The sequence below is a fragment of the Alexandromys fortis genome, unplaced genomic scaffold, assembly GCF_014885135.2.
Source record: "Alexandromys fortis isolate MF-2015 unplaced genomic scaffold, M_Fortis_MF-2015_v1.1 scaffold_19, whole genome shotgun sequence".
Classification (NCBI taxonomy): Eukaryota; Metazoa; Chordata; class Mammalia; order Rodentia; family Cricetidae; genus Alexandromys; species Alexandromys fortis.
In genome coordinates, this window is record NW_026067890.1 from 8,201,543 (window position 1) to 8,224,844 (window position 23,302).

The 23,302-nt window shown below is 41.9% G+C and overlaps 1 protein-coding gene across 1 annotated transcript in view; it reads right to left on the reverse strand.

Annotated features, from left to right (window-relative positions):
- LOC126507240 (bifunctional heparan sulfate N-deacetylase/N-sulfotransferase 3) overlaps nt 1-23,302 on the reverse strand; it is a 107,972-nt gene that overhangs the window by 30,119 nt on the left and 54,551 nt on the right. The window contains exons 5-6 of the mRNA XM_050151544.1: nt 21,668-21,796; nt 46-228 (exon numbers count right to left, since the gene is read on the reverse strand). Coding sequence (XP_050007501.1) covers nt 46-228; nt 21,668-21,796 — 312 coding nt within the window. The remainder of the gene's footprint in view (nt 1-45; nt 229-21,667; nt 21,797-23,302) is intronic.

Consider the following 23,302-nt stretch of genomic DNA (forward strand, 5'->3'; position numbering starts at 1 on the left):
TTTGTGGGTACTAACTATTTGTACCAATTATTGATCTGATTTTACCTGCCAGAGAGGGTCTTTCTGATCAGGAAAGAGCTCAAAATACTTGTGAGCCAGCTGAGCTGGAGGCAGGGTGTGAAGACGCAGGTTGGTCCAGGTCTGCACAAAGTTGGCTAGATTCACAAATGTATATAATCCCAGTCGGTCATTTCCATAGTTAGACAAATGGGTCATGAAAATACTGATCTGAAAAAGGTAAATAAACTTTGGCATAAACATGGATTATTTTAACACTAGAGGGCAGTATAATCATACCAACATTAGATTTAGCTTTTTGAATTAAATGGTCTGTATAAGGATTTTCAATCAAGACCTAAGAAAAAGTCACCTTGATATCCGACATGAAATGCAGTCCCCACAACATAAGATGAAGCATCAGTATCCTGTACTTCACGGGGCAGAGTCTCCAGGCTTTCACGAGAAAAGTTCTGAACGCGATTATTCAGTTGTGTTCTCGCCCTTCTGCCTGAACAGATCTTAGAACTTTCAAAACACTTGGAGGGCGACTTTTAACTAGTGCCCAGCTTGTCAGCGCAGCCACAGCTCTCTGATGAGCCCCATCATTCTTATTATTTTCACTCTTAAAACCGAAGCCTTAAAAATTATCCTTCTGGCTCTCTCGCTCTCTCAAACAATCCTTTTTCATTTTACATACCATCCCAGTTCCCACTCCCTCTCCTCCTTTCCTCTCACTCCCCCACCTTCCTCCCTCCCATCCCACCCCCATCCACTCCTCAGAGAGGGTGAGGCCTCCCATTGGGGGCCAACACAGTCTGGCTCATCACTTTGAGGCAGGACCAAGGCCCTCCCCGCTATATCTAGGCTGAGCAAGGTATAGCAAGAACCTCGAAACAACCTAGATGGTCCTCAATTGAAGAATAGATAAAGAAAATGTGGTTCATTTACACAATGGAGTACTACTCAATGATTTTTTTTTTTTAAAATGACATTTTGAATTTTTCAGGCAAATGGATGGAACTAGAAAAAACCATCCTAAGTGAGGTAACCCAGACCCAGAAAGACAAATACAATATGTACTCACTCATAGTGGATATTAGATGTAAAGCAAAGGATAACCAGCTTATGACCCCAGAGAAGCTAGGTAACAAGGAGAACCCCAAGAGAGACATACATGGATCCCCCTGGGAAGCAAGATCTCCTAAAAAAATTGGGAGCATTGTCGGGGTGGGAGGAAAGAAGGGGAGGAGAACACGAGGAAACCAGATGGCCAAGATGGGTGAAAGACAGAGACGGAGAGTAAGGAAAGAGATATCTTGACCCAGGGAGCTATTATGGGGTTAGCAAGAAACCTGGCACCAGGGAAATTCCTGGGAATCCACAAGGATGAGCCCAGCTAAGACCCTAAGCAGTAGTGGAGAGGGTGCCTGCACTGGCCTTCCCCTGTGATCACATTGATGACTACCTTAAATGTCATCATTGAACCTCATCTAGCAACTGTTGGAAGCAGATGCAGAGATCCACAGCTAAGCTCTGGGACAAGTTCCCACAGTCCAGTTGGAGAGAGGGAGGAGCTATAATATGAACAAAGGGGTCAAGACCATGATGGGGATACCCACAGAAATGGCTGACCTGAGCTAGTGGGAGCTCACTGACTCCAGACTGACAGCAGGGGAACCCGTATGGTCGCCATTACAGTGATAAAGAAACCCAGAGCACAGCCTGTTGCGTAACAAACAATAGCTATTTATAGATTTATAGTCATTGATGCTCCTGCTAGTTTGAAGAAACATCATTTTTCTATCTTATAGCAGTGTTCCAGCAGCTCACCAGCTCAGATTGGCCACCCCTTAGCACTTATTTTTCTGCATCCATCTTCTGGTCTTTTCTATTAGGCAACATTCTACTGCCAGTGACTTGGGACTTCACTCATAGCTTCTTTTTTAAAATAACTTATTTTTATTTTTGTGTGTTGGTGTTTTGCCAGCGTGTATGTCTATTTGAGAGTATCAGATCTTGGAGTGATAGAGAGTTGTGAGCTGCCATGTGGATGCTGAGAATTAAACCCAGGCCCTCTGAAAGAGCAGTCCGTACCCATACTCACTGAGCCATCTCTCCAGCCCCCCCCCCCCACAGCTTCTTAAATTATCTTTTTCACTGACCTGCCAGGCCAGTGAGACTGGGAAGCAGTTCTCCCATTGATTTCCCTTCCAACACGGAGACATTTCAGCACAGCCTCAGGGAAAACACACCGAGAACTACTAATAACATCTTAGTGTATGGTCCTAATCTCTTCTTCCCCTTCTTCTTAAAGTTATCTAATTAACTGCGTTGAACTCTGCTCCTCAGGTCTAGAACAAACACTTTCACTTGCTGAGGCTTCTCCCTGGCAGCCCAGTCCCTTCTTGTATGTGTATCTGATGCATTCACAGGGACTTGAGTGGGTTTGCAGTCCTAGGAACATACGGAGACCAAAGGAGGGGATTAAGTTTTCTTTATAACTCTCCACCGCATTCCTTTGAGGTAGGATCTCTCTTTGGAAACAAACCTTGCATTCTTTGGCTAGGCTGTTTCTCTGGGCTTTGTTCTTTACCTGCTTGTCTCTAGGTGGAATCACCACGCTGATTCACTAATTTCAAACTACTCCCACCTATATCCTTTCCCTAAATTTCACACGTGAACATCTAAGTATCGGCTTGGGGAGTCTTTCATCATTAATTTATTTTTCTTTCAATTAATCTTAGTTTTCACAATCCTTCTGGGCTGAGGGTTGACTTTCAGGACACTGTAGTGGGGAGTTACTCTTCTACATTCTTAGCCCAGACCCAGACACAGGTTGACTGGGTGGTTTACCAGCTGGTTCCATACAAACATATGTCACACAAAGGGTTATGAGACGATGCCCCCCTTTGTGAGTTTTCCCAGGAGCGAATTTTCTGATCAAGATCTGGTCCTGATGTGCCCGCTGTGGAGGGGCGTGGGAAGACAATGATGACACAATCATCAGTCTTCTTTGGCTGAGTGCAACTGAGAGTCCTTCAGTAATGAGGGAGTTTAGTGCTTGGGCAGGATTCTGACTTTGAGGCATTCGGTCACAATCCCTGATGGTAGATTTTCTCCTCAGCTAAGCACATACACCAGGCGACTGAACCTGCAGTGTTCTGCACCCTTAAGACTAGGTCTAGCAAATCTGATGTGCTATATGATAGTCACAGTACATCTCAGTGTAGAGTGGCCACATGGTCACCATACCGTATACCACAGTCCTACCGCCACACCCTCTGTACTTCAAGAGTCCATCAAACATCTTCCTACCTCATGTTTTCACTTATCATCTTCTGCTTCCCATCCTAGGGAATGCATCCCTGCATTTGTGCATGTAACTTGCTCCTCCTGGTGTACCCACACAAGCTTGTTTCCACTTCATTGTACTTTGTGCTCTCTTTCAACAACTATTGCAGGATATTGCCTTTAATTGTTATCGAGTCCTGTCGCTAAATATGATTCATCAAGATCAATGGCTATATTATTGCCTTCACTGACCAATTAAACACTTAAAAACTGAATTGAATAGGCTGCTAGTGTTTGTAGAACTGAGGTCTACTCATTAGATGTAGTCTTTTTTCTTTTAATAGTGCTGGAAGGTGCAAGCTACCAGGAATAAAAAGTAATCTCCAATCAGGGATGATTCAACTTTTTCTCCTGCTCACTGAAGTTTCTGGTTACTCTCTACGGGGGTTATGCAAGTAAGAGAGGGGCTAGGATACAGCTTGCATATGAGAGGCGAGTTTTGAGATCTTGGCATATCGCCCATAGTTTGTGCTCTCCTGTTTTCCATTGACAGTTTTGCATTCATGTTATTGCTCCAATGGCAGCAAACAGATGTGACTTCGATTTCAAAGGTTTACATTCACCGAGTTCTGTTTTAATGCTTGCCTTGCGCCGTGCTCATCATTCAATCATCTCAGAGGAAACTCGGCTGCAGAATGATCTTCAGAAAGGCCTTAACGTTTTTTTTTTTTTTTTTTTTTTTTTTTTTTTTTTTTTTTTTTTTTTTTTTTTTTTTTTTTTTTTTTTTTTTTTTTTTTTTTGCTTTTTTTTTTAAATTTATTTATTTATTGGCCTTAACGTTTTGAATTTGAGATCTGGCAAGCTTTACAAAAGAGCCGCGAGGGCAAATCAATTGCTCTCAATTAGGGACAGGTTTTAAAGGTACAGGGATGAGGTCAATGCAATTTAAAGCAATTTAGCTTGACGTGCTTTGTCTTCTTGGCCATTACTTGCTTAGCTTTCCTGATGCTACGATCAGAACCACAACTTCAGCCCTTTGGCTACAAGCCAGTGACTGACGAATGAATGTCTCTGCTAGGTATCAGAAATAACGCTGCTGGAACGCATTGTTAATGATCCAGCTCCAGAACACATGTTCGTATTTCACGCGGTCATTTCAACTCTGACACCAGCGATTTTCAATTAAGTCTGCACTGTGTCTGTGCCTTGTGCTGTTCCGATGTTGTCTCTCATTATTCTGGAAGACCCGACTTCAGCAGTTTAGGGAACAGACACAGTTGGTCTTGTAGCATTAGACTTTCAGGAAGAGAATAAAGAACACAGTTACTGCAGACGATGGCTTCAGAGGCTATTAATTAGAAGAAAACCTTTCTTACGCAGACAGGTGCATACCACAAAGGTGTTGCTCGGTTTTGTCATGCAAACCTCTTCGTTCTCCTGCAGGAACCATTTTCCATCTTAGTTTTAAAGCCCTGCCCCCTCCAGCATCATGAAAATGTAGAGAGGAAATTGAAATACATGTTTGAGAATGTGTCTAATTTAACTTCAAAGACTTGGGAGATGAAAAAGAAATGGGAAGAAAACGGAGCACATGAAAATCTGACTTTGGTTCATATATGACTGAACTGAATTTCGGCAGCCACGAGGACCGAACTCACTGGTGGGGGGCAGTTAGCACGCTAGCTTACAGGGCTGAACCATGCCTGGAAGGGGAAACAACACGTCAAACTTGTCCATTCATTTGTGAATGAAAAAGTGTTACACTTTTCAAGAATGCCCCCTAAGTTTCTACTTCATTTGTTTACTATTCTTTTTTTTAATGAGCATACAAATAACATATTCAACTATGAATGCTGCAGTTGGATTCCATTTCCAGTTTGGTGAGGAACCTCCATACTAGTTCTGTAGTGGCTGGTTTGAATTCCCACTAGGTAGCACTTTTTGCCTGTTTCCTTGATGATAGCCCTTTTGACTAGGGCCAGAGACTCACAATGCAGGGTTTTACTAGCATTTCTCTGATATCTAAGGATATTCAACATTTTTTCCATATATCTATTGACCACAAGAATGTCTACTGTTGAGAGTTGTCTATTCATTGGCCTATTTACTGATGGGATGATTTTAGAATTTGGCTGTTTAATTTATTGAATTCTTTATTCTAGACATTAATTTAAACATACATCGGCAAAGGTTGTCTTCCATCTGGAGGCTATTCCTTCACTGTTTCCTTTGCTGTGCTCACAATGTTTCTGATTATTTAAAACTTAATTTTTTTATTTAATTAATTTATTTTACATCCTCCCCCTCCTCCTCTCCATCCACCCCCTTCCCAGCCTCCCCTTTGCTTCCTCTCCTCAATCCACTCCTCCTCCATATTCACTCAGAGAGGGGCAGGTCTCCCATGGGCATCAATAATACATGGCATATCAAGCTACCTTAAGACCAAGCACCTGCCCCTATATTCAGGCAAGGCAATTCTGCATGGGGAATAGGTTCCCAAGAGCCAGCCATAGCACCAGGGATAGCCTCTGCTCCACTGTCAGGATTTCCACACATAGAATAAGCCACACAACTGTCACATATATGCAGAAGGCCTAGGTCAGTCCCTCGCAGGCTCCTTGGTTGTTGGTTCAGACTCTGAGTTCCCATGAGCCAGGGTAGCTGTTTCTGTGGGTTTTTCTACACTATTTCTGATCCCCGACACCCTGGCTCCTACAATTCCTCCTTCCTCTCCTCAGAAGGACTCCCTGAGCTCAGTCCAATGTTTGGCCCTGGGTCTCTGAATCTGCCTCCATAAGGTTCTCTGCTGACACCTGGAGTAGTCACCAATCAGATGGCAGGGCATGGCCAGTTCAGGCTATGCATCTACTGCGTCTTAGCTGGGGCCATCCTTCTAGACTCTGGGGAGTTTGCTTTGCATCAGGCTTCTCCCTGACCTCATGAAGTTCCCCTTTCCAGTAATCTCTCTCAGCACTCTCCCCCAGGCATCCCCCATTTGATCCCTCAAGTTCCCTGCGGGAAGGCAGGGGTCTTCTGTCTTTTTCAGCTATTTTCTCAGTCTGACATTTTGTTTGCTTTTCTGTTTACTATTATATCACATGGAGGACTTTGGATTGGGCATAGACCTTCATATGAGCACCTCAGCTGTAACACTGGATGAGAAGGCAGACAAAACCCCCACCCGGATTTCTCTTACCACTGACTGAAATCTCTAGTGCCAGGAATGAACCACATCCAATAGAGACCCCAGGAAAACCCCTAAATAACTCAGGCTATTAGTTGCTCTCCACAAACTGACGGCAAGGCCTTGTTGCTGAAGAAACACCTACATATCTCATTGAACACAGGGAAGTAGAGCTGGTGTCTAACTTGAACTCCAACTCCTATTGCCTAGTGTTCATGGTACCTCCTAGTACCCCCTTCCTCTTTCCCTTTCCCTCCTCTCTTCCTCCCTTTCTTCTTTCCTTCTTTTGAGATAGGCTATCTTGGAACTTACTATGTAGACCAGGCTAGCCTTGAATTCACAGAGATCCTCCTATCTTTGCCTTTGTAGTTCTAGGATTAAAGGAATAAAGCATGTCCACGTTAGTTTGCACCTTCTTGATGACATGTTGCTAGAGTTAATCAAACATAAAGATGCACATTTGTATTTTCTCAAGGCTGAAAAGTATGCATTTATAGCGAGCCTTTCTTCTCTCCAGAGGCCATCTAATTCAGTATAGAATTGCTTGTTCTAATAGATGTCAAGTCCTTTTTTTACGCATGCCAGGCTGAGAGAACTTTGATTATGCCTATCCCCAGGAGAAGGAAGAGACAGGCCACATGCTGCATGTTATCCATGCCATACGAACAGATATGGCTTTTGTTTTAGTTCTGTTAAGGGGGGCTGATAGTTTCCATCTCTGGTTTCTGAGGGAAAAGGGAATGGGCACATTTTTTTTTTTTAAATCTGAGAGAGCCATTTTAATGCTTCTGAGATTGGAGGGAGGAGTAGATAGTGTCTTTCTAAAGAATTTTTCTAAGGAAAGAAACATCAAGGCATAGGAACCTTTGAAATACAGAAGGTTGTAAACAAAGAGGCTACTGGCGATGTATGAACAGGAATCATGAGTATGTGATAGTAACATGGCTGGAGGGACAGAAACAAGTGACTGAGAACAAGAAGAGGCTCAGTTTGGCAAATAAAAAAAATGAATGGAAGGAGAAAGCGAGCAAACCAGAATGGCTTTGCAGTTAGAGGACTTCGGTTGGAAACATTGCCGAAACAGCTACCGCATGAAATGGGCCAAGAGTCTGCCAGAAGAAGTCTTAGTGACGTCTGTGGTGCTAGAAAACAACCAATGGAATGAGGGACAAACATCATATTGATGACTAGAGTTTGTAGTCAAGAGAGCAAGTGCTGCTGACGCGGAAACAGGGGCTGCGAACAGACGGTGTGAGGGCCTCGCAGACTGACGACTGACGGCGTTCTGGCTGCGTGTGTCTGTTCATCTCACGGGAGCCACGAGGCCCTCACTGGCTTTCAGGATAGAAAGCCAGTTCTCTGTAAAAGACGCTGCAAAACCATGTGTCCCATTGGGGAAGTGGGCCACGAGGCATCGCAGAAGTATTCTTAAAAGTGCTACTAATGGCCAGATGTGAGGCACATGACATTAATCCCGGCACAGGAGGCAGAGACAGCTGTTCTCTGTGAATTCAAGGCTGGCTGGGTCTACATATGGAGTTCCAGACCAGTCAGGGCTACACAGTAGGATCACGTCTCAACAAACAAACAAACAAACAAACAAACAAACAAACGACCACCCTCACTAAGTGTTACTGATAATTAAGTGAAGGGCATTTGTGTCCGGGTGACTGACTCTAGGGACATTCTTTAGAGGCTTGGAAAGTCAGTAAGAAACAAAGCATTAGGGCGAAACTGCCAAGCATTTCGTGGGTGCTCATGAAGCTTCTTGAGCTGAAAATGGGGCTGGGAGCATTTAAACACAAACATTGTATCTTGTAGGAAGGCTTAGCTTGGAAACATGAATGCTTCAGGACCACACTGGGCAGCGCTGCGGAGATCTCTGTGCAATGGCAGCCCACCAGCCAGCCGTGCGCAACTACGGATAGCTACTGCAAATGCTAAACAAAACAGCACATCATTTCCTGCATGGTTCATCAGATCTGATTTCGCTTGTACATATAAGTAGGAATCATTTGCGAAATGACAGAGCAGGATTTCCTGTGCAGACAGATGCTTTTTATATTTATAAGTCGGAGCTTCTTCTTCTTTTTTTTTCTTTCCTCCTTCTGAATGTTCTGGGAAACTGGAAACCGATGGGATTTTGCATATCAAGTTTAGTGTGACATATGGCGAAGCGCTCGCTCACAGTGTCTCCAAACTTTGCTGGTAACACTTTCCAGCCTGCACAGGAAGCGAAGCTGTTCCTCTGACGCATTCCCGTTCCAGGGGAGGACCACAGAAAACAGCCTAAAGTTAAACCGCAGAAATCATGTTTCTACAAAGAGCAGCCTTCGATGTAAACCACAGCGGCACAGAGAGCTTCAGCTGACGTTTCAGCTGTTAAGTTGCGAGCAAAATATTCCACAGCGTCCCGATAACGGAGATGCCGTGAAGTCCATGTGCCAGCTTCTAGGTAGGCAGAGAAGCCAAATAGTGCATCTGGGATTGTATTTTCTGAGGGGCAGCGGCTTAGAAATCAGCCTGTAAATCTTTTGCTGGAATTTTTAGTTTTATGAAGGCAAATCAAGAGAAACCCACATCCATTGAGAACTGGAAAGGGGTAGCTAGGGAGGTGCCCTTTGCATAAAGTAATTGTGTTATGTTCTTCCCGTGCTAGGAGTAGAGGACACTGACTACAAATGTGCCAACCTAGCATTGCCCAGGGCTGTGCGTTTGAGGCGGAACAGCTCTGAGCTGCCACAGACCTATGCTTCCTCAGTTTTTCAGGCACTTTTTATGTCTCTTCCTTCTGTCAGCTTTCATTTCTCACTGCTGCTGTTGCTGCGTTCTTTCCCTCATGTCTAAATTCTTTTCTAGAATGTACCCTCCCTTTCAGATGAGTAGCCCAACTGAGAAGTGTGGATGAACTCTGTTTTTTAAAAAAGTCAAGGTCACAAGTGTGGACCAGGGTCATTCTGCCATCTGAGTCCAGTGAGAGTAGAATGTAGGTATTTTTCTATTTGTTTCCCTTTCATGAAGCAATGAAATTGTTTGAAATTTCAGTTTCTTCATTTGTAAAATATCCACCAAGGTCAGATAAGGTCTATAACATACATACATACATACATACATACATAATACATATATACATACATACACACATACATACACACACATACATACATATAGACTTTATATATATAGACTAGTAATCACCAACTTCAGCGAGGACTTGTATGAGACAGCACAGAGCTTTTGTTGGCTGAATTAGCACTTAGCTTCTCTATTTCCCCTTTCAAGGTCTACTATTCCTTGCTTAGTTCTTTGTTCAGGGCTTCGGCTATTGGCGGGAGGAAGTGAATTAAAGACAGTCAAGCTACATGACTAGTGTTTACCTCTTCTCTCACAAACTTTTAGCTGGTGTTAATGTTCTGAAGTTTGAAGAAAAGGATTTGTTTCTAACTCTCAAAAAAGTGCTGCAATTATTTTGTCTTAAAATATCTGTGCATGGGTACTAATTAATAATTTGACAGTTAAGATATTTTATAATATGCTGTCACCACAGTGTTCATAAGCATGGTTTTAAATAGACACAGTTTTGAAGCGTTTTCTTTCAGTGGGACCTTGACCTTGTTTCTATTTTTCTTTTTATCATAACTAACATTATTTTCTGTACTTTGTGCTGTTGCCTTAGAAAGCCATTTAATAGTGGAACCATAGCATGGCAGAGTACAAAGACAGAAAGCGGGGACCTCATGGCAACGACTATCGGCCGTTCCACCAGGGCCTCTCTATGCTTGTCCTTTCCTTTCATGACCCATCTCTCCCACCCCTAGAACGTGTTTTTAAAAAGAAGACAGTATATATTTTGTCACACGTTGAGGACATTTGCTTTGTTGAATATATTCATGTTTAGGTTTGTTTTTATTTTTGTGATTAGATTAATATTAAAGATATATTATCAAGAGTAAAGAAAGAGGAAAGATGGTTCAGCAGTTAAGAGCACTGACTACTCTTCCAGAGGACCAGGGTTCAAACCCCAGCACCCACATGGCACTTTACACCTGTCAGTAACTCTAGTTTCAGGGAACTCGACACCCATGGCAAAACACCAATGCACATAAAATAAAAAATCTTAAAAAAGGGCAAAGAAATATATTTTTATTAGATTTTAAAAAATACCAATCCAAATTCCTACTCCCTCCCTGCCTCCCATTCCTTCCACATACCCTCCTACCTCACGCCCCTCCAATCCTAAGAGAGGACAAGGCACCCTGTCCTGTGGAAGGTCCAAGGCCCTCCCCACTACATCCAGGCTGAGCAAGGTATCCATCCAAAGAGAATAGGATCCCAAAAGGCAGTACAAGCAGTAGAGACAAATCCCAGTGCCACTGCCAGTGGCCCCTCAGCCTGCCCCAGCCATACGACTGTCAACCACATTCAGAGGGACTAATTTGGTCCTATGCTTGTTCCTTCCCAGTCCAGCTGGAGTTGGTGAGCTCCCATTAGCTGGAGAGTTGGCTCAGCCATTAAAGGCTAGGCTCACAACCAAAAATATAAGAGATATATTTTTAGTTGTTTCTTCTTTTTAAAAAAACCCACATGGTTAAAACAGTTTCCCTGCTTACCACCTTGACTGACCCCCACGTACACCTGTGGAGTCTGCCCAGAACTACCCTGAGATAAGACCACTTTAGACACCCCATTTTCAAACCAAACTGTAGTGGCCCCAAGATTGAACATCAATCAACATTCAAGTAACCCACAGGATGGCAGGCTGGGATAAGACCAAACAAGGATCTAAACAACGACTCGGCAAAGGAGGGAGCAGAAAGTCACCAAGAACTACCACCGAAGACCTAATTCCAGATATCTAGGTCCAATTACAAAAACAAAATGAATAAAGAAGAAAATATGCCTCTCCCTCAAATTAACATCCATAGTGCACTGATTTTTGAGAAAAACACCTTTGAAAACACATAGGAAAATGACTTAAAATACCAATTATCAGTATGTTCAATGATTTCAAAGAGAAGATGAATGAGAAACACAAAAACACAGTTGAACGAAATAATGACAACAGTTCAAGATAACAAAATGGAATTAATAAAGACAAAGAATCTCTGAAGAAAAGTCCAAATGAAATAAAACTCGAAAAACTTGGGAAATCAAACAAAGAGCAGGCAGGAATGTACAACCAACAAAGAATCCTGTGGAAGAGAGAACGGCAGGTCTTGAAGGCAAGGGAGAGGAAGTGGATCACTTAGTCAAAGAAAAGAGTAAATGTCAAAAGTCCCAAGAGAAGAACATACAGGAAATCTGAGACACTAAAATATACCAAACCTGCAAATAGTAGATATACAAGAAGGAGCAGAAACACAGCTTAAAGGCACAGAAAATATTTTCAACCAAATCATAGAAGAAATTCCCCAAATCTAAAGAAAGGGATGCTTGCTAAGGTACAAGAAGCATTCAGAACACAAAGCAGCCAGAACCGAAAAGAAACTCTCCAGAACACACACACAAATCAAGCACGAAATGTACAGGGCAAAGAAAGGCTGTCGAGAGCAGCAAGAGAGAAAGGCCATGTCACATAGAGAGGCAGGCCCATCAGACTAATAGCTGATTTCAGTGGAGACTTTGGAAGGCAGAAGGGCCTGGGCAGAATTCCTGCAAGTTCTAAATGACCACATATGCCAGCCCAAACTTCCAAACCGAGCAAGACCATCAGCTGTAATTGAAGGAGAAAGAAAACTTTCCATGATAAGGACAGACCTAAGGAATTTTATGTTCACAAACCGTCCTCTACTGAGGGAATATTAGAAGGAGTACTTTGGACTGAAGAGATGATTAAAACATATTAAAGAAGGCACAGCAAGTAGTACATAATCCCAGAACAGTTAACACCAAGAAAACATCGTCACTAAACATCATTTATTACTAACCCTCAATTTTAACAGTCTAAGATCTGCCCACAAAAGACAGAGACTAACTGATGGGATTAGAAGTCAGAATCCATCATTTTGCTTCCAAGAAACCCAAGTTACCAGCAAGGCACCGTCATAGGATGGAAGACGGTATTTCAGAAAAATGGAGCGGAGGCAGGTGTCGTTATTTTAGTATCAGAAAAAGTAGTTTTCAAACCAAAACTAATCAGAAGAGGTAAGGAAGAAAATTTTATACTCATCCAAAGAAAACTCCACAGAGAGGATATTATAATTATAAACATTTCTATACCAAACAGAAAGATAGCCAATTTCATAAAACCAAACATTAGATATAAAAATCACAGATTGACTCCAATGCAGTCACAGTGAGAAGCTTTACCAGCTATACGTCTGAGAGCCACTAAAGTTCTAGAATATTCAGAGAACAGAAAAATCTGAACAGCAAGAAAACAAAACAGTTAAAAACTGGAGCATGCATTTAAATAGTTCTCAAAAGATGAAATACAAATGGTTTAGATTTTGCTTTTTAAATTTCTTTGTATTGATTTTGTTTTGAATTATGATCCCCCTTTAGGTAGCTCTGATTCTCTTGGAACACATAGACCAGGCTGGTTTTGAATTCACATTGGGATAAGATGAAATCTCAAAGTAGTTTTAACTTGAATTTCCTTGATAGCTAAATACATCAAACAATTAAAAAACCTAGGTGCTTGTGGTGGCTCAAGTCTTTAATCCCAGCACTTGTGAGACAAAATGCCCAAGATCAAAGATCAAAAATCAAAGATCAAAGAAACAAACTGCAGTAGATGCGGGTGCTGGGTGTGCAGACAGGGACCACTGACTTACTCATTGCTGGAGGGAGGGGAAATTAGCACCAACCACTGTGGAAATTGCTGTCGATTTCGAGCTTCCTCAAAAAGCTGAACCCAGAGCTACCACATGATCCAGCCCTACCACTCTTGGATATCTACCTGAAGGACTTTATTATGCTTGCACACATATGCCAGGAAATCTGAAGTGTGCGTCCTGTAAACAATGGTGAAATTTTTAGATTTTGTCTTTATGTAGTTACTCTACGTCTTTTGATTGGGAATTTAATTTGTTTGCATTCAATACTACTTACTGCCAATAGGAAGCATTGTCACCATTAGTGTGTATTTTAACCTGTCTTTGTAGCTATCTGACCCTTTGTCTTATCCCGCTGACTTCCTTTGGAGTTCTAGTTTTTACTGTGATACACTTTGGTTCATTTTAATTTTGTATCTTATGTAAGCATTTCCCTCGATTCTCAAGGCATTAAAATCTAAGCATCAGCAAGTCCAAGCTGACATTCTCGGCTCATAGCAATTTTACCTTCAACTTCGGTAAAACGGACTCTTTGCTCGTTCGTTTCTCCATTGCTACCGCAGAATACATCTTTTAAAGCTGTGTGATTTAAAAGGCATTCTCTAGTTACACATTTTCCACACTCTAACTTCTACATCATGGCTCAGGGATGCGCTCACTCTTTCCCCAGGGTTGCAGTGCTCTCTCTGGGTTCTCACTGGAGAGTGCCGTGTTTTCTTACTGCAGACTAGCTCTCGACTGGAAGAACCCCTTTCACACTTTTTGTGAGGCCAATAAAGCTTATTGCATTCAATTGAGAATGTCTTTATTTGTTTTTGATAGTTTGAAATAGCCTTCATTTTTGAAGGGCAGCTTTGCTGGAGGTGGTATTCTTGCTTGCCTGCTTTTTTTCTTCACTAAGCATTTTCAATTGACACTCCCTCCTCCCAACACTTGTGCCCTTGAAGGTTTCTGTGGAGAAATATGCTGGGAGCTTTTTAATGAAGGCTCTCTTTAGGAAGGCTCTATTTCTTCTGCTACTTTCAAAATCCTTCTTCATTTCTGACATTTTGATCCAAACGTGTGCTGCTGAGAAACTCCAGTACTTTCTGGGGTTTGTAGTCGTCTTGTGTCTTGGTGTCTATTCCCTTTTCTGAGTTGAGAAGATTTTAGCCATTATTTCTTCAAATGAGTTTTCTCCGCCCGCCCCCTTCCGCTATCCAGTAACTGTTTGATGTTTTTGCCCTTAGGCTGTCTTTTCTTATTTACCATTTTTTTTCTTTCTGACTGAATACAGTACTCTGTTTTGATTATGGTAGTGCTTTTTGCAGTTTCAGTGATTTGAAGCAGGAGTGGTTTGGAAATGTTAAGTGGATAATTCCAGAACCAGACAACCCATAAGCTTTAAGTTGTAGTCTAAGTAGCACAGTGGCCTCTCCTGCTCCACCCTGGCTGTGTGTCTTTGCCTGGGCACCCATCTGTGTTATCTATCTGTCTTTTTCATAAGTAGCTGGCAATCCATCATAGCAGACACTGTATGTTAAGAGCTGTGTTCAGTAACCTTTATTTTACACAATAATGAGCAAAGAAACAGGTAATGATGCCAGTAATTTTGGTATGTTACCGAGTGGCCACAGACTCTTCATTTAAGCGAAAAGAGAAAGCTCTCAATTAGAAAGGACAAATATCATGTATTAAAATTGGTGAGAAATACAAGCTTCAGTCTTACATCCATGACATTTTGAGGAAGAAAAAACAAATTTATGCTGTTTTTATGGACTTTAAACTTCATAATTTAGAAGTTCTGTGCAGGATAAATTATTAATAAAGAGGGAAAAGGCACTGGGTTTGTATATCATGAATAGGAAAAGCACAACATTTATAGGTAACATGAATCTTCAGTTTCAGGCTTGCAAAGGAGTTTTGGGATGTGTCTCTATGGGAAAGAGGTAATGGGATGCTCCAGTTTCAAATAGCACAAGCCTGTTATCTGGTCCCCCATCTGCTTGATCATGTAGGCTATTACATTCCTATAGTGAATTATTCAGTTTAGTTTTTGCATTCTGTAGCTCCAATATTTTATTTGATTCTTTTTTATTTTTTTTTAAACACTTTTCAACTTTTTGAAACTTTGATACTGTTGAAGGCCCTTTGCTCTTGAGTTTGGTCACTATCTCTAGGATACTTACTGTGCATTTTCTGCAGGTAATTCTTCTATTGACATTTTTAGGGTATGTTTCTGGATATTTATTCTGATTTTTTGATTTGGCCCTGATTTCTTGCTTCTTCAAGCACATTATTAATGTGTGTTAAGATTCATAATTTTTTTCATAAAAAAAGCTCCCTGTATTTTGGATATCAGCGGGGCTAGATACCTGAAAGTCCTCTCAAACTGTGGTGTGGCCATTTCTCCCTCTTCCTCCTCTTTAGCTTGTTTTGGTTTATGTGTGTGTGTGTGTGTGTGTGTGTGTGTGTGTGTGTGTGTGTGTGTGTTTGTGGATATGCATGTGTGTTGAGGGCAGAGGTTTATCACTGGTGTCCTCTCAATTACTCCTCACTTTGGTTGTTTAGAGACAAGCCTCTCACTGAAACTGGAGCTATCGACTGCTAGACAAGTAGGTCAGTGTCATAGTTAGAATTTCCATTTCTGTGATGAAACACCGTGATCAAAAGTAAGCTGGGGAGAAAAGGGTTTCTTCAGCTTACACTTTCACATCACTGTTCATTCCTGAAGGAAGTCAGGTCAGGAACTCAAACAGCACAGGAACCTGGAGGCAGGCGCTGATGCCGACACACGGAGGGGAGCTGCTCACTGGCTTGCTCCTTGTGGCTTGCTTTGCCTGCTTTCTTACAGAACCCAGGAACGCCAGCCCAGGGATGGTGCCACTCATAATGGGGCTGGGCCTTCCCTGAATGATCACTAATTAAGAGAATGCCCAACAGACTTGCCTACAGCTGGATCTTATGGAGGCATTGTCTCAATTGAGGATCCCTCCTCTCTGATGACTCTAGTGTGGGTCCGTTGACATAAAGCTAGGCAGCACAGTCAGTGAGATCCAGAGAACCTCCTGTTTCTATTCCTCAACTGTTGTGGTCATGAGCACATCTCCCTGTATCTAGGTTTTTACGTAGTTACTGGGGATATGAACTCAGTCAGACAATTTGCTGATTGAGCCATCATCATCCAGACCAGATTCCTTTAAAAAAAAAAAAAAAAAAAACAACTGAATTTTAAGTACCTTTCCAATTGCAATAAGTTTCTGATTTTTTTCAGGATTTTTGACCCCTTGCTCCCTTTAACATCCTTCTGCCAAACTGTATGACTGAGTCCATAGCGGATTGAGGGCTACAAGGAAACTTTCTTGTTCTCAGTAGGCTCAGGCTTTAGATATGTCAAGTCCAGCTAGTGTTCTAAAATAGGCGATGTTGAAAATGTCTTAGCCCACTCCAGACAGCCAAACTGTTGTGTACAAGCTATCTCTTTTCCTCTTCACTCCTTGCTATGATTTTTCCCCCCCAGTTAGATTTAGGGACGACAGAAATCAGGAATGTTGAATGTGTATTCAGTCTTCTCTCCCCTCTCCAAGGAGAAGCTAGGAGCTAGGGGTTTTCTCCTACTTGTAGACAGAAGTAAGATGAAGGCCAAATGGGTTCTGTCGTGTCTCCTGCTGACTTCATGTCACCTGGGGCCCAGCAATTTCACTTGTCCCTGGATTTCTCACAAAGGGACCTGGTCTATAAAGTGGGAGCTGATGTCCTCACAGGAGGCAGGAGGGTCCACAACTCCCATTCTAGCCCCTTTTCTGCTCTGCAGCCTTAGGTTGCATCTCATTAGAAGGTGGGTGTTGTCATGTTGCATTGCTGACTGGTCCTCCATTGCTGATGCTGTCTGATTAGTCTGTTAATAAAAATGGCCAGCTTTACCCAGTATGAGGGGTCACTTTTTTATGTACTTAACATGCAGTCTTTGAGGGGGCTGGAGAGATGGCTCAGAGCTTAAGAGCGTTCCCTGCTCTTCCAAAGGTCCTGAGTTCAATTCCTAGCAACCACATGGCTCACAACCATCTGTAATGAGATCTGCTGCCCTCTTCTGGCCTGTAGGCACACACACAGACAGAATATTGTATACATAATAAATATTAAAAAAAAACATGCAGTCTTTGGGATGAAGCTTTGTGAGTATAAACACACTATGTCTCAACCACATTTCTTCTGATAGTTCTAGCAATTACTGATTCTTATCTAAATCAGTTGTCCTTTGTTCATGGTGGTAATTTGCATATTTTCAGTATGTCTGCAATATTACTTATTGATGTTGGAATAAATCAATTTTGGTCATTAAGAGCCTGTTATAGCTGACTTTTGTTTTAATTAAAAAAACACTATTTTGTGAGTGCTCTTCATCATCATTACTGATGCAAGATATTCCAGACTGAATTTGTATTTTCCAGGTATCTAACTTGGAGGAAGTCTTTACTCCAAAAAGCTTAGTTACTTTTGGGGAGAAACAACATTGATTTTAATATGTGGGTACTTGCCCTTGCCACTGGATGCCATTGATGTCCTGTGACTCATTTGGTTGCCTGGCTACCATTGATGCCAGCTGACTCTGGTACCAAAGTCTGGACCCTTTGTTCCTATTGATCTCCTTACGTCAGATTTCAGTACCCCGAGTCTCCTTTCTCTCCCTCACCATAGTTCCCCAGGGCAGTGTTTCAGTCATTCAGTGTCCCAGACAAGACATGGAAACTGTTCTGTAATTCTAGTAAAAGAAGAGAACACAAAACTGTTTTACAAATTGAAAATTTCCATTCAGATTCTTATCCTTTTATTTTACTGAATATATGCAGTCTACATGCTGTACTCAGAATCATTTAAACTATTTTTCTATAGTATATGAAAAGACTGTAACATTCTAAGCAGGTCACTTACTCATGGCTTCCTCCTCCCCACACTTTTCAGTTATTACACCAGAATCAAAGTTGTGTGCACTGAAACACTTCTTCTGTCTGTCTCCTTCACCTCAGCTCCTCCAGGCAACTTGGCAGTTCTTCTCTGATGTTCTCTTCCTGTATCTCCCTTCATATAACTTGATGAACATTTAGGGACTTTCTGTGTGCCTTTTAAAGTATATTGTAGAAATCAGGCTGCACTGAGAACTCTTTCTCTCCTCTGTGTCTCTCTTTGTGTGTGCGTATGTGTGTGTAGAACTGAACACATTCTCTATTTTTAAGTTGCTCGCTAGTTTCTGTAGCTGTAACAATGATGATTTAACTAGTTTCTAAAAGATGGATATTCAAGATATTTCCACTACATGACTTTGGTAGTTACTATATATTTCATTTTAAGAGTGAAAAGTAGGCCCTGTAATATGTCTTTCTGTGAACTATGACCTCTAAAATCCAAACTGCTGCACCAGAGGTTTAGAGTACAGTGTTTCCTGCGTCTGTATCTTTTACCATGTCTCACAGCCACGGGAGCACATGTGGGCCAGCTTCCTAAGTCTTGTTAACAGATTGTCCCTTTCAACTCGATACACTCACTTTTTCACTGTGTCCTCTCTCTGTAGCACTCTGTCACCGTGTTGCCAACACCCTTCTACCAGAATTCCCCCTCCCACCCACTACTCCTCCATCTCCATCAGAAAGGGGCAGGCCTCCCATGGGCATGAACAAAGCGTGGCACATCAAGTTGAGACAGGGCTGAGCTCCTCCCCTTGTGTCAAGGCAGGGCAAGGAAATCCAGCATGGGAAACAGGTTCTTTCTATAATAGAATCTACACAGAACCTGGATTTAAATCCCAGCCATCAAAACACCTGTGTTCATCTCATGTCAGAGGTTCCTGGCTTGTGTTACTGGAAATTGTAAGACAGCCAAGGTTTTCTCTTTCCTGGTATGCCTGTTCATCATTGTGCTTTTCTAATTGTCTTATAGTCACCTGATTGACACTTCTTTTCAGCCACGAAGAATACATTGACAGTAGAGTCACAGAAGGCTGTTCACTTTAAGGAGTTTTGTCTTTAGTGTTTGCTTTTCAAAGCTTAACTCTGAAGTGCACTTAACTGTAGCCACCTCTCACCCAACACTGATGTTCTTGCACCTTCAAGTATTACTGTAAGGAGAAAAACTTTAAAAGGTCTTTAACCACAGCCCTACTGTATTTCCCCTTCCCATCAAGTGTATCTGAATGTACTTAAGTTCCATGTTTCCAATACTCGTCTATCTTTTCTTAGGAAACAAGATCATTTAATATTTTCAGAAAATACCATCTTTAATTAAGGCCCATGTTAATGTGATTGTCTAGTGGCCATCTTTCAAGTCCACTATAATTAAAATCCCCATCTTTCTTACAGCAAACACACACTATAATCTGATAAGGACTTTTTCATTCCCATTCTGACCTAATAAAACATTTCACCCGCTAAATTCATACATGCTTCACTGAAGCTGGAGTTTTTGAAGGTTGAACATAGCTTTCTTCAACCATTTAAGTTCGGTCTGAGAATTCCTGGGAAGCAAGCCCTGTTTCTCACTTTGGCCATCCAGGCAGCCACCACTAATGATAGCACAAGTCCACACTGCCAGAGTCTAGATGTCAACTTCACAGGCACCTGTCTCCACCAGGTAAAGAGAATTCCTACCCTAGATTACGTCTTGTGTACCAAATGAGGTCATCTCGGATCACTGTCTAGCTCATGGGGCATGTCAAAAGATCTAGTTAGTTTGAACCAATTCTTCTTTACCGAAAATAATTATCTTAGGGGAGTTTTCCAATCTAGAAAGAAAAGTTTGTATGTTTGTCTAAACTGGCACTAAGGTCAACATACTCTTTGCTGTTAGAATTTTTAGGTGGAAATGTATAGATTTTTATTAATGAAAATATTACTTATCAGATAACTGGTAAAAATTGATATAAGGTCACTCTATATATGAGTGACTGATTTTAAAATTTCTTCTGGGTTGAGTGGAGATTATTTGGTTCACAAAGTTCAGACACAATAATACCAGGGGCTTTTCAAATATTACATCACCAAAGGGTAGATAATCACACAGACTGGTTCCCAGTGAACTGCTCCACCAGAAGCTTGTAGAATACAGGTTCAAGGGTCTGAAAACCATTGATGAAGTCATTTCACAGGTATTTAACCGAGTCTTTGGTTCAAACTATAAACTGGTGAACTTCCTTTACCAACACCATACTGGTTAGATTGAGCAAAAGAGAGAAGGAATCCATACAGAGTAGTTAAAAACAGAGGTAATCTAGAAGGAGGGGGTATCTTTGGAGCGTAAATCAGAAATGTCTACTTAGGGATAACCTACTAAAGGATGGAAGTCACAACGGCTCCTGGGTGTGAACTCACACAGAGGTTAGCAAAGACTGAGTTCCCTTTTCATCCGTCTCATTTTCTAGCTGCTGAAATATAGACTTGCTTTTGAATAGAGTAGATGAGGAAGAATACTTGCTGTTTTATTTATAGAGCCTGTAAGATTAAAGTCCAGCTAAGGCTCTTTCAAATATTATTGTTTATTTCTGTCTTACCCAATTTTTATCCTGATAAGAAAAAAAAATGTTGATTTTGGGGATAATTGCAATTTTCCATCTTAAATTTTCTACAGTCAGGAACAAATTCATATATTTGAAAATAGATTTGATCTCTGTTTTTTTTTTTTCTGTTCTCTTTCATGGAAGAAAATCACTAAGAGCGTTTCCCTTCTGCAGCTCGCTTTAATAGTTTTCCTTTCAGCACACGATTTTATGACACTCACCTCCAGGAAAATTAATTCACCAGCGGCTTGCTGCATCGCTGATGCACTAGTATAAAGACATGAACGAGAAAGGGCAGCCCGCCATTAGTCAGGGATGCTCCATGACCCAGCAGGGCAGAACTGAGCATGGACGGAGAACAAGAGAGGTAGTCGGTTAACTAACTCCTTCGTACTTACAAAATCTGTGCTTAGAGAGAAGAGATGAAAAAACAGCATGGGACAGCGAGGAGAATGGGAGAGAGAGAGAGGGGGGGGGGACAGGGAAAGAAGGGAGTGAGAACAGCAAGAGAAGAGGGGATGGGCCAGAGCAGAGAGAGAGAGAGAGAGAGACAGAGAGACAGAGAGNAGAGAGAGAGAGAGAGAGAGAGAGAGAGAGAGAGAGAGAGAGAGAGAGAGAGAGAGAGAGAGAGAGAGAGAGAGAGAGAGAGAGAGAGAGGAGAGGGGAGAAAGGAGCAAGAGGGAGATGAGGGAAAGAAGGGAGAGAGGGGCAGGAGGAGAGGAGGGAAAGGATGAGGAGGAGCAAGGGGGATTTTCATTTCCATAGCAGCAGCGAGCCTTGTATTATTTCATGGGCTACTACCCAATTCTTTAATTTCTTCCTCAATGTAATTTTTTATGCACCTTGTCATTTTAAACATCGTTTGTTTGAAGAACGACTCCACGTACTTACTGGATTGAGAACCACAGTGAAAAAGAGCTCCCCTCCATGAATGCTCTTGTCCAGTTCCTGGGGACCTCCTGGATATTCCTTGTAGAAAATCGTGTGCGTGAAGAGCCCACAGGTTTGCCTTGGAAGAACCTTAAGGAAAGATGACCACGTGAGGAGAAGCTCTAATTACCTTTATTGACTCTTAGCTTGTTTCTCCTCACTGAACACGATATGAAGGTGGTATTTATTGAACTTTAACTAGGACCTGGAAGAACCCTCCAATGTTGGAGGATGAAAAGGTCATAGACCTTCATAACCACAAGGGAAGTTAAAAGAAATAATTAAAACGGAAATAGACTTTGAATTATTTTAGCCATTTTTAATTTTAGTTCTCAAAATCAGTGCTTTTATTACTGAGTCTAATATATTTTAGTATCTTAAGAAATACAATTAAGTAAGGTTTTAAAATACTGGAATTGTGTATAACCCTTATTGGTACACATTTGGAAATGAAGTCAGTTATTAACAAGGTGCTTCATAGAAAGAGGAATTTTGGGTAAGTGGAGACAACTGAGAAGAAACTTGAACATGGTCTTTTTCTTAAATTCTGTGAGTCGTAGGGCCTCAGTGGGCCACTATGGGAGGCTAGGCAGACACACAGGAGGAGCAAGATCAGGGTCCTGTTCCATGGTCTTGATTTGAGATGCAGCAATAGGGTGATGGCCACATTTCCTGAAACAGCTCTTATGGTACAGAAGGAATGAGAAACTTTCCCGAGGGATTTCAACAGGAACTTTCCCCCAGAGAAGGGTGGTAGGTAACACTGTGCAGTTCAAACTTGGAAACTGTAATCTTTGTAATTGCTGGCAGTTCCTGAGATGATAAAACCTCAGCCAATGCATGTCATGCCATTTTATTTGTATTTTTAATAAATAAAGCTTGCTTAAAGATCATAATACAAAACGGAGCCACTAGGACCAGGGAGTGGAGGCATACACCTTTAATTCCAGGTCTTGGGAGACGGAGGCGACTGGAACTCTGTGAATTCAAGGTCACCCTGGGCTACAAGAGACCAATCCAGGAACAGATTCAGGGGGTGGTGACTCAAACATTTATTCCCAGTGTCTGGGAGTCACACACCTTTAATCCTAGCACTAGGGAGGTGGAGGCAGGAGGAATATGGCTGGGTGGAAAGAGGAATATACAGGGAAAGAGACAAACTCACTGGAGTGTGGTGTCTGAGAATTTATGGAGACAGGAGCTTGCTGATTCAGTCTGAAGATGTGGTAGAGATAAAAGGTCTCTCTAGTGCTTGGCTGCTTTGCTTTTCTGATCTCCAGCTTGATCCCTCTATCTGTCTCTGGGTTCTTACTATTCGTGTTACAAACTCGTCTTAAGGCACCGGATATAATGCCTCTAAAGGCTTCACACAGGCAACTCCGTCAATAGCGCAGTAAGCCATTGTGTGTATGGGGTGCAATTAGACCGGGGAGAGGCCTTACCCCTGGGCCTCTCTTTGCAGGCAGTGTGTAGATGGAGTGCGAGTCTTGTTGCTCTATCCAGAGAGCCCTATTTAACAACCAGGGTTCAGAGCTCAGGACTTAGTTTTCTATTCATTCCTTATGTGTGAGAGTAAAAAGTCCCCAATCAAGATGC